Below are 13,229 nucleotides of genomic sequence, written 5' to 3'. Positions count from 1 at the left end.
GGGGGTCAAATACTTATTTCCCTCATTAAAATGCAAATCAATGTATAATTTTTTTTACATGTGTTTTTCTGGATTTTTTGTTGTTATTCTGTCTCTTGCTGTTCAAATAAACCTACCATTAAAATTATAGACTGATCATTTCTTTGTCAGTGGGCAAACGTACAAAATCAGCAGGGGATCAAATACTTTTTTCCCTCACTGTACGTTGCAGTCATTAAAACTTGTTTTTCAACCACTGCACAAATGTCTTCTTAACAAACTATAGTTTTGGCAAGTCGGTTAGGACATCTACTTTGTGCATGACACAATTCATTTTTCCAACAATTATTTACAGACAGATTATTTCACTTATAATTCACTGTATCACAATTCCAGTGGGTCAGAAGTTTACATACACTAAGTTGACTGTGCCTTTAAAAAGCTTGGAAAATTCCAGAAAATGATGTCATGGCATTAGAAGCTTCTGATAGGCTAATTGACATCATTTGAGTCAATTGAAGGTATTTCAAGGCCTACCTTCAAACTCACTGCCTCTTTGCTTGACATCATGGGAAAATCAAAAGAAATCAGCCAAGACCTCAGAAAAAACATTGTAGACCTCCACAAGTCTGGTTCATCCTTGGGAGCAATTTCCAAACGCCTGAAGGTACCACGTTCATCTCTACAAACAATAGCACACAAGTATAAACACCATGGGACCACGCAGCCGTCATACCGCTCAGGAAGGAGACGTGTTCTGTCTCCTAGAGATGAATGTACTTTGGTGCGAAAAGTGCAAATCAATCCCAGAACAACAGCAAAGGACCTTGTGAAGATGCTGGAGGAAACAGGTACAAAAGTATCTATATCCACAGCAAAACGAGTCCTATATCGACATAATCTGAAAGGCCGCTCAGCAAGCCACTGCTCCAAAACCACCATAAAAAAGCCAGACTACGGTTTGATGAAACAAAAATAGAACAGTTTGGCCATAATGACCATCGTTATGTTTGGAGGAAAAAGGGGGTTGCTTGCAAGCCGAAGAACACCATCCCAACCGTGAAGCACAGGGGTGGCAGCATCATGCTGTGGGGGTGCTTTGCTGCAGGAGGGACTGGTGCACTTCACAAAATAGATGGCATCAGGAGGAAGGAAAATGATGTTGATATATTGAAGCAACATCTCAAGACATCAGTCAGGAAGTTAAAGCTTGGTCGCAAATGGGTCTTCCAAATGGACAATGACCCCAAGCATACTTCCATAGTTGTGGCAAAATGGCTTAAGGACAACAAAGTCAAGGTATTGGAGTGGCCATCACAAAGCCCTGACCTCAATTCTATTGGACATTTGTGGGCAGAACTGAAAATGCGTGTGCGAGCAAGGAGGCCTACAAACCTGACTCAGTTACACCAGCTCTGTCAGGAGGAATGGGCCAATATTCAACCAACTTATTGTGGGAAGCTTGTGGAAGGCTACCCAAAACGTTTGACCCAAGTTAAACAATTTAAAGGCAATGCTACCAAATACTAATTGAGGGTATGTAAACTTCTGACCCACTGGGAATGTGATGAAAGAAATAAAAGCTGAAATAAATCATTCTCTCTACTATTATTCTGACAATTCACATTCTTAAAATAAAGTGGTGATCCTAACTAACCTAAGACAGGGAATTTCTACTAGGATTAAATGTCAGGAATTGTGAAAAACTGAGTTTAAATGTATTTGGCTAAGGTGTATGTAAAATTCTGATTTCAACTGTATCTATAATTGAGCTAATAACTTGCTAACTGGCAAAGAATATCAACAAATGTGCGCACGCGTGGCTCTCACCTCTGATCTGAACTGATCTGAAAAGCGCATTCACTTGCAGGTGATTGAAAGACTGCTGGTGGGCTAATCTGCCAATAGAATTCTACTCAGTTGTGTTCTGGCTCTGCCTACAACAAAATCACTGACTCAATCTTACAAAGTTAGGTTTGTTTAGTTGCATTGAAAAGGGACTGATATAATGTTGATTCGATCACATAATTTTTTTTGATCTATATAGTGCAAACTAATGGGGCGAACTCAGTGAAGTTCAATCTCTTGCTTCTCTGTGCGGCATGGCATAATCTTCTACCCGGCATTCCTGCATGTACCCCACTCAGTTAAGAGGGAACATTGGTGAAATCGGCAGTGAGATTCTCTGTGTTTCATGCAGATGTACAACTTTCACTGGGGACAGGGGGGACATGTCCCCCCCACATTCTGAAGATGCATTTTTGTCCCCCCCAGTTTTATCATTGGAATGTGATACAAAACGAGTCAACGGTGTGCTTTAGGACCATGCGGATGCCTCCGAGCGGTCGGGTAGGCTGTTTGGAGTGTTTATCTGACTGGATAAAAATTACAAAAAAAGAATTAATATTTATGTCTCCCCCACTTCTAAAACCAAAGTTGCGCCCCTGGTTTCATGTATAAGGGTCAGACCTGGTTATACCAGGTGCTGTAAGCTTTTTGCTCCAGTAGAGTGCCCTGTTGTTGCATCAAGCAACTGAAACACATTTGAAATGTCCAATGCAGCCATTTGTATCTCAATATCAAATAATTTCTGGGTAAGTACCTTACTGTGATTTTTTTCAATTAAAATGGTCAAAAATAAACAAAAATAGCTTCTTAGCAAAGAGCAATTTCTCAAGCAAGAATTGTCTAGGACTGTCTGGGAGTGCAACCTGGTCTCAGAGCATTTCGTATTGTTCTGTTCGTAAATTCGAGACACTCCATTTAGAATGATGTTACATTTGGTATGATTACATAAGACAGCTGGTTACTTAAGGCAAAAACGAAAGTAGGGGGGTTTGACGGAGTGGATGGGAACTACACTGGACTTTGTGCAAACTGGAAACTGCATATCCTGAGGTTGCATTTATTGTAGCTGGAGACTTAAACAAAGCAAATCTGTGGAAAAAGCTACCGAAGTTATATCAACACACTGCCTGTAGTACTCGCGCTTCAAAAACTCTCGACCATTGTTACTATCCCTTCTGTGATGACTACAAGGCCCTCCCTCACATTCCCTTCAGCAAATCAGATCCCGACTCCATTCTGCTCCTCCCTTCCTATAGGCAGAAACTCAAACAGGAAGTACCCATGCTAAGGTCTAGTCAACGCTGGTCTGACCAATCGGAATCCATGCTTCAAGATTGTTTTGATCACGCGGACTGGGATATGTTCCGGGTTGCCTCTGAGAATAACATTGATGTGTACACTGACATGGTGACTGAGTTCGTCAGGAAGTGTATATGGGATGTTTTTCCCATTGTGACTATTAAAACCTACCCAAACCAAAAACTGTGGATAGATGGCAGCATTTGGACAAAACTGAAAGTCCGAACCACTGCATTTAACCACGACAAGATCACTGGGAATATGGTTGAATACAAACAGTGCAGTTATGCCCTTTGTAAGGCAATCAAACAGGCAGAAACTTCAGTACAGAGACAAAGTGGAGTCGCAATTCAATGGCTCAGACAAGAGACGTATGTGGCAGGGACTCCAGACAATCACGGATTACAAAGGGAAAACCAGCCACGTTGCAGACACCGACTTCTTGCTCCCGGACAAGCTAAACACCTTCTTCGCCCGCTTTGAGGATAACACAGTGTCACCGACTCGGGCCGCTCCCGAGGACTGTGGGCTCTCATTCTCCGTGGCCGACGTGAGTAAGACATTTAAGTGTGTTAACCCTAGCAAGGCTGCCAGCCCAGATGGCATCCCTAGCCTCGTCCTCAGAGCATGCGCAGACCAGCTGGCTGGAGTGTTTAAGACATATTCAATCTCTCCCTATTCCAGTCTGCTGTCACCACTTGCTTCAAGATGTCCACCATTGTTCCTGTACCCAAGAAAGCATGCTAGAACGTGCCAATAGGATCTCGCTAGCTTGTGCTTGGCCCTGCCCACCTCCATGCTTGTTCTGCCCACTATGATTAATTTGCTCCCATTGGAAACGACAGGTTGTGGTCTATCTTGGGTTAGTTATACCACATCTTTGGTATTATTCCAACCTCTTAGTGTGAAAATAAATATAAAACATGGGAAAATCATGTTTTTGACTACCCTGGACCTTTAACCCGCAGTAAATGCGAAATATTTATGAATATTATGCAGCTTTTGTGCTGGCCTCCTTGATTTCCTGGTCAAAGCAAATCATTTTAAATGTGTGCTGTCTGCTAATGGTGGAACTTATGTGTGTGCAATAGACTCCCACAGTGGAGGTGTCATAATACCTAGTGGTCAAACAGTGAAATGGTTCCAATAGTTTTTCCACCATTAATTTTTCCCATAGGGAATTTTAGACACTGTTAAAATAAGGGTTGTGTTTCGTGTCGTTTTGATAACCATGTAAATCTCTCTCGGACAAGGTGACTGATCAATATATTCGGCTCTATTTACTCTCAGATTCGAAAATGTTAATTAGCATCAAAGTAGACATCATGCAAGACTACAAATCCCTGCAAGCTCTGCACGTCAGAATTGACAGATCATAGAATTGTCAACTTAAAGAAATGTACCCAATTTATTCATTACTAAATGTAGCTAACATTAGATAGTTAATCCAGAGATTCTTACCTTTGCCTCGTTTCGGCAGTCTCGTCCAGATCACCATGGTATTTGTAGTTCTTTATGATAGCCACATTAGCATCTAATTAGCATTTCCTTTTCTTGCGGGTAAATACAGGCGAATATATTGATAAAAGTCACCTTGACCTCGAGGGTTATCAAAAAGTCACACCATTGTAAGCCTACACCAAACACGGCCCTTATTTTAAGTGTTTCTAAAATCTCCTATGGTAAAAATGAAAGGTGGAAAAACGATTGGAACCATTTCCCTGTTTGATTTCTAGGTTTTATGGGTATTATGACTCATGCTGTGGTACTCTATGGTGTTAGTGCATTATATTTCTGTCCTCTACTTCTATACTGATCTGACAACACAGAGCAACACCACATCTCACACACATTGGTATCCTACACAACCTGGTCACTCCAACAATCCTTCCACCCAAAACGAACTAACTTTGCAATAATAGTATGTCTAGCTCCACTTTATATATAGTATGCCTTTTCATGTTTTTTTCGTATTTGTATCCGCCAGAGGGCACACTTGCTTCAGAAATGTTTGGGCCAAATATAAATGACTTCAACAGCAAACCGTACACTAGACCGTGCTGGACGCATGACGCTCTTTTCTGATCAAGCCAGTGAGGGTGAGGGGACTCCGTTGTCTTTGTGTCGAATTCGAAACTTCAATCCGACAAAATGATCATCTACAAGGACATCATCACTGGTATGGACAAATATCTCGTATGCCCATGAAATGATGTTGTCATGCTATCTATATTCAGAATCAACTGGGTTGGTCTTTAATGGCTCCCAGTGTTGTGAAATCAAAGGCTAAGGCCTTGCACAGGGCCACACGTAACCTCAGCTGTGTATGTTTTTACTATAAACTGTTTTACCATTACACACGCTGGGGCTTTTAATAAAGAAAAAGGCAACGTTTGGTAATGTAACCACAGGAGAATGTTTACTTATCGTGATGGCTATTAGCTAGGCCGCGCGCTTCCCATTATAAACAAAACAGGTGCAGCTAACGGCACAGGAGAAATGTGGATATTAGCTTGTTAGTTACCCAACCTGCAGCTACTTGTGTTCCATGCGCGGGCTGACAGATTTGACAGCTGTCAAAAGGTGCTGTCAACTAACAGCAAACGTTATCAATCACTCAATAGTTGAACTGTACATTCGTTGATTATCCACCCACTAACCATTTGCACACATACTATTATCTTAATGTTATGCTTCTAATCCAGTTATATTAGCTTTGTAAACCTAGCAGATCTTGCTAGTACCACAGCAGTAGCTGTAGCATGTCTGTCAGCCATCTAACAAATAGGATTAGTGGGCAAGCTCAGCTATGTTAGCCGGCGGCAGCAAGCCTTGGCCTGGGGAAAGTCTGTTGAAGGCCTGAGGCTACCTGACAACAATGTAACCTTGTGACTGTGAACTATTATTGTGGTTTCTATTAATTCTGTTTTATTGCAGGGGATGAAATGTTCTCGGACATTTACAAGATCAAAGAATCACCAAATGGGATGTTATTCGAAGTTGAGGGAAAGGTGCGTCTCCACTGCAGGTATAAGCTCTCTGAGTTGTGGTGGTGAGAGGTGAGGTGTATTAGGATTTGGAGCCAGTTATTGACTTGGGTATCGTCTTAACTAAATTCATAGTTTTGCACTATGCCTGAGTTTACATAGACAAGTCCTATCAGATGGTCCTGAAGTAGAATAAGGTGTTTGACAGTAATGGGACCCAACCACTGAGTGACTCAGCACTCACTCTCCTTTCTCCTCCCACCCTGCCCCTTTGTATCTTCCTCCGGTCTTTCCCTTCAGATGGTTAGTAGAACAGAGAATATCGATGACTCTCTGCTGGGGGCGAATGCGTCGGCGGAGGTGCAGGATGACGGCTGCGAGTCCAGCACGGTCAGTGGAGTGGACATCGTCCTCAACCACAAACTGCAGGAGACATCCTTCACCAAGGACTCATACAAGGGCTACATCAAGGACTACATGAAGGCGTGAGTGTGTGTTAGTGACGGGTGTGTGCGCATGCATCCAGGCTAGCCCCATCAGACGCCCTGTATGCCCCTCAAAACTGTGATTGTACTTATGTAGATGAAAATGTCCCTATTTGACATTAAATGCATTTGTTGAAGGTGTGTGTGTGGGTGTGTGTGCAGGATCAAGGCTAAGCTGGAGGAGAACAACCCACACAGAGTGAAGCCCTTCATGGCTGGAGCTCAGGAGGAGATCAAGAAGATCATGGGCAACATGAAGAACTACCAGGTAACTAACTACTAGTTACAGCTATACATCTACTACTGCCTACAGCCCATTCAGCTACACATGCATTCCTCACATCACATCAACTACTTGTGCACAGCCAAGCTGTGATGATTGGAGGTCCAGGCCTATGAAACTAAACAGTTATGAGCTTGCAAAAAAAAGAAGACCTAGATTGGAGAAGAACCGTGTGGATGTAGTTTCACTGACTTAATTTCTCTTCACCCCCCTTACACTCGCTCTCTCTGTTCCCCCTCCCTCTGTAGTTTTTTACAGGTGAGTCCATGAACCCAGATGGTATGGTTGGTCTGCTGGACTTCCGTGAGGACGGCATCACTCCCTTCATGACATTCTTCAAAGACGGCCTTGAGATCGAGAAATGCGTGAGTCCCTTTATCCCAGTCTACTCATGTCTAATAACATACTAATTATGTTATAACTTAGAACCAGTCTACTTGTGTTATAACCACTGACCTTCCTCTCTCCTCTCTTTCACAGTAACACTCTGGACTAAGAACTTTGTTTCTATTGGCTGCTCAGCTGCATCTCACCTGACCCACGACCACCAACCAACCAGACGACTCCTCTGCATTATGTTTGGATTGAAAGCATTTCGTTACAATTATTGTATTATATCTGAGTGGAATGGAAGTATTACTTTAAAGTATTATATGATGCCCAAACCATGTCATGTCTATGGGGTTGACTGAAGGGGTATTGTGACAGTATTTTGCTGTTAATTCTGTAATTGATCTTACTGATTACTGTGTTAAACTCTGAGTATTGCAGAGGTTCTGTTAACTGGTATATTCAGGAAAACACAATCAGAACATTCAGATAGAAATGTATATATAGAGTAGAGCAGATATGCCTCTGTCATGCAGAATAAGGAATTGTGTCAGCTCTAATATGTTACATTTCTACCTGGGACATTCTATATGTCACACACAGTTTGCTGGGATAATTTGTTTATCTCTGCAAAGGCAATTTTTCAGTCCATTGATTAGTTATTAATTCATTGGTTATTTATTGTTGATTGATTAACTCTCAGGCTTCCATTTGCTTGGTTTACAGTTACATTAGATGTGACACCCTTACTAAAAGTATTGGGATAGCTTAGGACTTCCTGATTTGAGTTGTGAAAAATAAAGCTGACACTGGGTAAAACATTTCCAGTTGTGGTGTTATTTTGTGTAAATTTAGATGCTACAATCATTGGATACATCAAAGATATTTGACGTTAGCGCCATTGGCCTTTTTGTTGAAAAGTTCATCTCTAAAGCTTGCTCTGTCAAGTAAGTAGGCCTACATATTTAGAGAAAGAAAATGTAAAATATGCAAATAGCAGTCGTTCCATTACTTTATGAAATCTTTATTGCACAATTGCAGCTTCTGTAAGTAAGGTGAAGGATCAAATCCAAAGAACACATCCAAAGTACAGTGTTGCTTTAAGGCAAGTGCTTCACATGGTATGGTTCATAGTGCAAGATCCCCACACCATCCTACATCTCTCTGGATCTCCTTTACATATGTCTATAGGAGAGGAAGTTTAGGGCTGGACTCTTCACAGTATATGTTCACACTGCTACTGCCTGCACCCTTATTCTGAAAACTAGAATAAGCATCTACCTGTCTACTTCTAGTGTCAAAAGCCATGTGTTGTAGTTGATAATGTCCTCTAGATGTCAGAAGTGGTTGGGTAACAGTTGATGCTTCTCCAGATAGAATAGATCTGTGTTCGGATTCTGTCCTACTTATTATGTGTGACTACTCAGGCCTCAGGTAACTATAGTTCACTTGGACATGCTTCAGGAGTATGCAAGCAGGCAGATACACACACACACTGCTTTTTAATATGTGATATGGCAGTGTTGTTACATTAGCAACATGGTTGGATACTGGTTTGAAGTTGTTGGTGACAGCCCTGTCTATCTGCTCGGTCAGATGCTGGGGCTTGGTAGACACCTCGATCTGTAATCTGTGGAGAGAGGGATACAGAGGAATATACATGATAACATTAACACACATACAAACACCTCTGAGAAAAGCAGAGAAATTAATGAAGATATAGGGTCTCATTGAGAGAAGCGTCCCAGCGGGTAGAGCAGTGGATGAAGACACAATGGCACACACTATGTTGTACAATGGTTGAATAGTGAATATAGCCTACTAGTATAATGCACAGGACTGTCACTACTGTACATATACAGACACTCAGGCAAGCATGCATGTTCTCAAACACACAGTGAGAGAGAAGAGTTGCTATAGCACACACAGAACAGTTACTATAGCAATCCCTGTCAACCTCAGCTACCATAAAACAGAATGGAAGACATTTATTCCATTATTAGATATTCTCCTGGACTTAGATATGGCTACTATGCTCTACCAATTGAGCTACAGATATGGTCCTCTGTAGCTCAATTGGTAGAGCATGGCGCTTGTAAAGCCAGGGTAGTGGGTTCGATCCCCGGGACCACCCATACGTAAAAATGTATGCACACATGACTGTAAGTCGCTTTGGATAAAAGTGTCTGCTAAATGGCATATTATTATTATATTATTTACTGTTCCTCCACATCTACTAAACTCACTCAGAAAGGAAGCCAGGAGAAATAGCCCATCTATCAGTGATGCTTTATTTTACAGTCGCCTCATTATATTTAGTTGTATTGAATTTTGTTTCACTCACTTTGTTTCACTCACAGACCTGCCGTAGTTTTCACTGACGGCAGGTCTGCACTCTGCTCTCTGTACCACTATGCCCTCCAGACTGATCTTATCTGAAACAAAGGTAATTCAATCACATGCACACACAAATCAATAACAGAATGCTGGTTTTAATCAGATTGTATTCTTTATTTCAATACAACAGGGCTAAAAAGTGTTACTTAATATCCTTCAGCACTGGACTGAACATGCAGCCAAAATTATATTTGACTGAATTGAACCACGTGTCTTGTTAGAAACAAGGCCTTTTGCTGTTTGCTGATGTCAACGTTGTGAACAAAGTGCCCCATGGTGGCAGTGGGGTTATGGTATGGGCAGGCATAAGCTACGGACAACGAACACAATTGCATTTTATCGATGGGAATTTGAATATACAGAGAGACCCTGACAAGATCCTAAGGCCCATTGTAGTGCTATTCATCCGCCGTCATCACCTCATGTTTCAGCATTATAATGCACGGCCCCATGTCGCAAGGATCTGTACACAATTCCTGGCCTGCATACTCACCAGACATGTCACCCATTGAGCACGTTTGGGATGCTCTGGATCGACATGTACGACAGCGTGTTCCAGTTCCTGCCAATATCCAGCAACTTCGCACAGCCATCGAAGAGGAGTGGGACAACATTCCACAGGCCACAATCAACAGCCTGATCAACTCTATACGAAGGAGACGTGTCCCGCTGCATGAGGCAAGGAGATGTGTTGCGCTGCATGAGGCAAATGGTGGTCACACCAGATACTTTTCTGATCCTCGCCCCTACCTTTTTTTTCAAGGTATCTGTGACCAACAGATGCATAATCTGTATTCCCAGTCATGTGAAATCCATAGATTAGGGCCTAATGAATTTATTTCAATTGACTGATTACCTTATATGAACTGTAACTTAGTAAAACCTTTGAAATTGTTGCATGTTTCGTTCATATGTTTGTTCAGTGCTACAAGTGAACAAAAACTCAAGAGGTAGGCTATGTGTTTTCGGCTTTTTTACTGAACAATACAGTTAGGCCTAGTTGAAGACAGAATGCACATAAAAAGCTGACTGCCTGGCCTAAACAGTTGACCCATACAATTAAAATACTGTGTCTGTGTTTTATAAATGTGTTGTAATCCTGATCGAGAACAGGGCAATAACATTTCTGGAATCCAGCCTATTCATTGGGGAGTGGTTATAACCTTTCGTAACAGCTCAACTGGGGCCGCCCACTGGTCTGATGTGGGGGCGCATGCGCTCAAGTCAGCTCATAAGAGAAGGAGATGAACTGAACAATTACTTTTTTTTGCTAGCGCGTTTGAAGGAGCAACATGAATATCAAATACCAATTTGTAGTTATGGCTAGGCGAATACTGGTATGGAATCAGTACATACATATTTTATAGTTTATTTAGCTAGCTAAAATTTAGTAAAACAGTTGTAGCCTGCCAAGATATTGAGCAAGATGGCCAGCTAGCTAGCAACAGTCACAAGCGCCGTCTCCGAACCTAGCCAGTTTGTTACTAAACTTTTGCAACTTCGGAGTTGACAGAGATGGTGAGTCAAAAATGTACTTCAATAGCGGTGAGTCATTGGTGATACATTAAATATTGTAATGTGTGTGTTTGTACTAGAAAAAGGATGTGTTTTTGTTGGTTTGAGAACAACACCAGCTGGCTAACTGGCTTGTAGCTAACTGGCTTGCTAGCTCAGTGAGCGGGAGACGGACAACTCCTGAGTGCCCCCCTCCCCCACTGTACTGTGCGTTTTAGACCTGCACAGAGAGAGACTACACAGAGCATGCTTGTACAAGCTTTGCCTACAGACGTTTGTTTCAGTGTGTGTATATATACAGTGGGGGAAAAAAGTATTTAGTCAGCCACCAATTGTGCAAGTTCTCCCACTTAAAAAGATGAGAGGCCTGTAATTTTCATCATAGGTACACGTCAACTATGACAGACAAAATGAGATTTTTTTTCTCCATAAAATCACATTGTAGGATTTTTAATGAATTTATTTGCAAATTATGGTGGAAAATAAGTATTTGGTCAATAACAAAAGTTTCTCAATACTTTATTATATACCCTTTGTTGGCAATGACACAGGTCAAACGTTTTCTGTAAGTCTTCACAAGGTTTTCACACACTGTTGCTGGTATTTTGGCCCATTCCTCCATGCAGATCTCCTCTAGAGCAGTGATGTTTTGGGGCTGTCGCTGGGCAACACGGACTTTCAACTCCCTCCAAAGATTTTCTATGGGGTTGAGATCTGGAGACTGGCTAGGCCACTCCAGGACCTTGAAATGCTTCTTACGAAGCCACTCCTTTGTTGCCCGGGCGGTGTGTTTGGGATCATTGTCATGCTGAAAGACCCAGCCACGTTTCATCTTCAATGCCCTTGCTGATGGAAGGAGGTTTTCACTCAAAATCTCACGATACATGGCCCCATTCATTCTTTTCTTCCTTTACACGGATCAGTCTTCCTGGTCCCTTTGCAGAAAAACAGCCCCAAAGCATGATGTTTCCACCCCCATGCTTCACAGTAGGTATGGTGTTCTTTGGATGCAACTCAGCATTCTTTGTCTTCCAAACACGACGAGTTGAGTTTTTACCAAAAAGTTCTATTTTGGTTTCATCTGACCATATGACATTCTCCCAATCCTCTTCTGGATCATCCAAATGCACTCTAGCAAACTTCAGACGGGCCTGGACATGTACTGGCTTAAGCAGGGGGACACGTCTGGCACTGCAGGATTTGAGTCCCTGGCGGCGTAGTGTGTTACTGATGGTAGGCTTTGTTACTTTGGTCCCAGCTCTCTGCAGGTCATTCACTAGGTCCCCCCGTGTGGTTCTGGGATTTTTGTTGACCGTTCTTGTGATCATTTTGACCCCACGGGGTGAGATCTTGCGTGGAGCCCCAGATCGAGGGAGATTATCAGTGGTCTTGTATGTCTTCCATTTCCTAATAATTGCTCCCACAGTTGATTTCTTCAAACCAAGCTGCTTACCTATTGCAGATTCAGTCTTCCCAGCCTGGTGCAGGTCTACAATTTTGTTTCTGGTGTCCTTTGACAGCTCTTTGGTCTTGGCCATAGTGGAGTTTGGAGTGTGACTGTTTGAGGTTGTGGACAGGTGTCTTTTATACTGATAACAAGTTCAAACAGGTGCCATTAATACAGGTAACGAGTGGAGGACAGAGGAGCCTCTTAAAGAAGAAGTTACAGGTCTGTGAGAGCCAGAAATCTTGCTTGTTTGTAGGTGACCAAATACTTATTTTCCACCATAATTTGCAAATAAATTCATAAAAAATCCTACAATGTGATTTTCTGGATTTTTTTTCTCTCAATTTGTCTGTCATAGTTGACGTGTACCTATGATGAAAATTACATGTCAAGAGTGGAGTGTAGTGGGATGTGGAATCACACGCAGGACACAGAGATATAAATCCAAAGGTCTTTAGTGAAGTCCGTAGAAACACGCCAACAACGGCCACAGGCCACAGGCGAAATAAACGCACACTAAACTGAACAAAGTAAGTGTGCACAAAGTGCAGGACTCTCTAAATCAAACGAAATAAAGAGAGAACAAAATACAGCGGACCAAAACTACCACACGACAGTCAAACAATTACACACAACACCTAAACTAACACAAGGAACTA

The 13,229-nt window shown here is 42.1% G+C and overlaps 1 protein-coding gene across 4 annotated transcripts; it reads left to right on the top strand.

The window, feature by feature from the left end:
* Window positions 1-5,129: 5,129 nt before the first annotated feature.
* LOC311129166 (translationally-controlled tumor protein homolog) lies at window positions 5,130-8,034 on the top strand. Of its 4 annotated transcripts, none has more exons than XM_084161475.1 (6): window positions 5,130-5,305; window positions 6,064-6,154; window positions 6,414-6,598; window positions 6,761-6,866; window positions 7,130-7,246; window positions 7,362-8,034. In XM_084161475.1, exons 3-6 carry the CDS (start codon window positions 6,414-6,416, stop codon window positions 7,362-7,364), a joined length of 411 nt encoding a protein of 136 aa, XP_084017601.1. In that variant the 5' UTR covers window positions 5,130-5,305; window positions 6,064-6,154; the 3' UTR covers window positions 7,365-8,034. The 4 variants fall into 4 exon arrangements, with proteins under 4 accessions (XP_084017601.1, XP_084017599.1, XP_084017598.1 ...); XM_084161473.1 differs by having other exon boundaries at window positions 5,161-5,305; window positions 6,064-6,137; XM_084161472.1 differs by having other exon boundaries at window positions 5,194-5,305; window positions 6,064-6,137; window positions 6,737-6,866; window positions 7,362-7,451.
* Window positions 8,035-13,229: the final 5,195 nt, after the last annotated feature.

The sequence above is a fragment of the Coregonus lavaretus genome, assembly GCF_964263955.1.
Source record: "Coregonus lavaretus genome assembly, chromosome: 5".
Lineage (NCBI taxonomy): Eukaryota > Metazoa > Chordata > Actinopteri > Salmoniformes > Salmonidae > Coregonus > Coregonus lavaretus.
The sequence above is the reverse complement of the archived record's forward strand: the minus strand, read 5'-3'. Positions and strand labels throughout refer to the sequence as shown.

Coding starts and splice junctions, on each gene's coding strand:
- LOC311129166 (XM_084161472.1), top strand. CDS start 5,278: ATGATCATCTACAAGGACATCATCACTG. Junction 6,138..6,413: donor TATTCGAAGTTGAGGGAAAG/GTGCGTCTCCAC, acceptor CTTTCCCTTCAG/ATGGTTAGTAGAACAGAGAA. Junction 6,867..7,129: donor GCAACATGAAGAACTACCAG/GTAACTAACTAC, acceptor CTCCCTCTGTAG/TTTTTTACAGGTGAGTCCAT.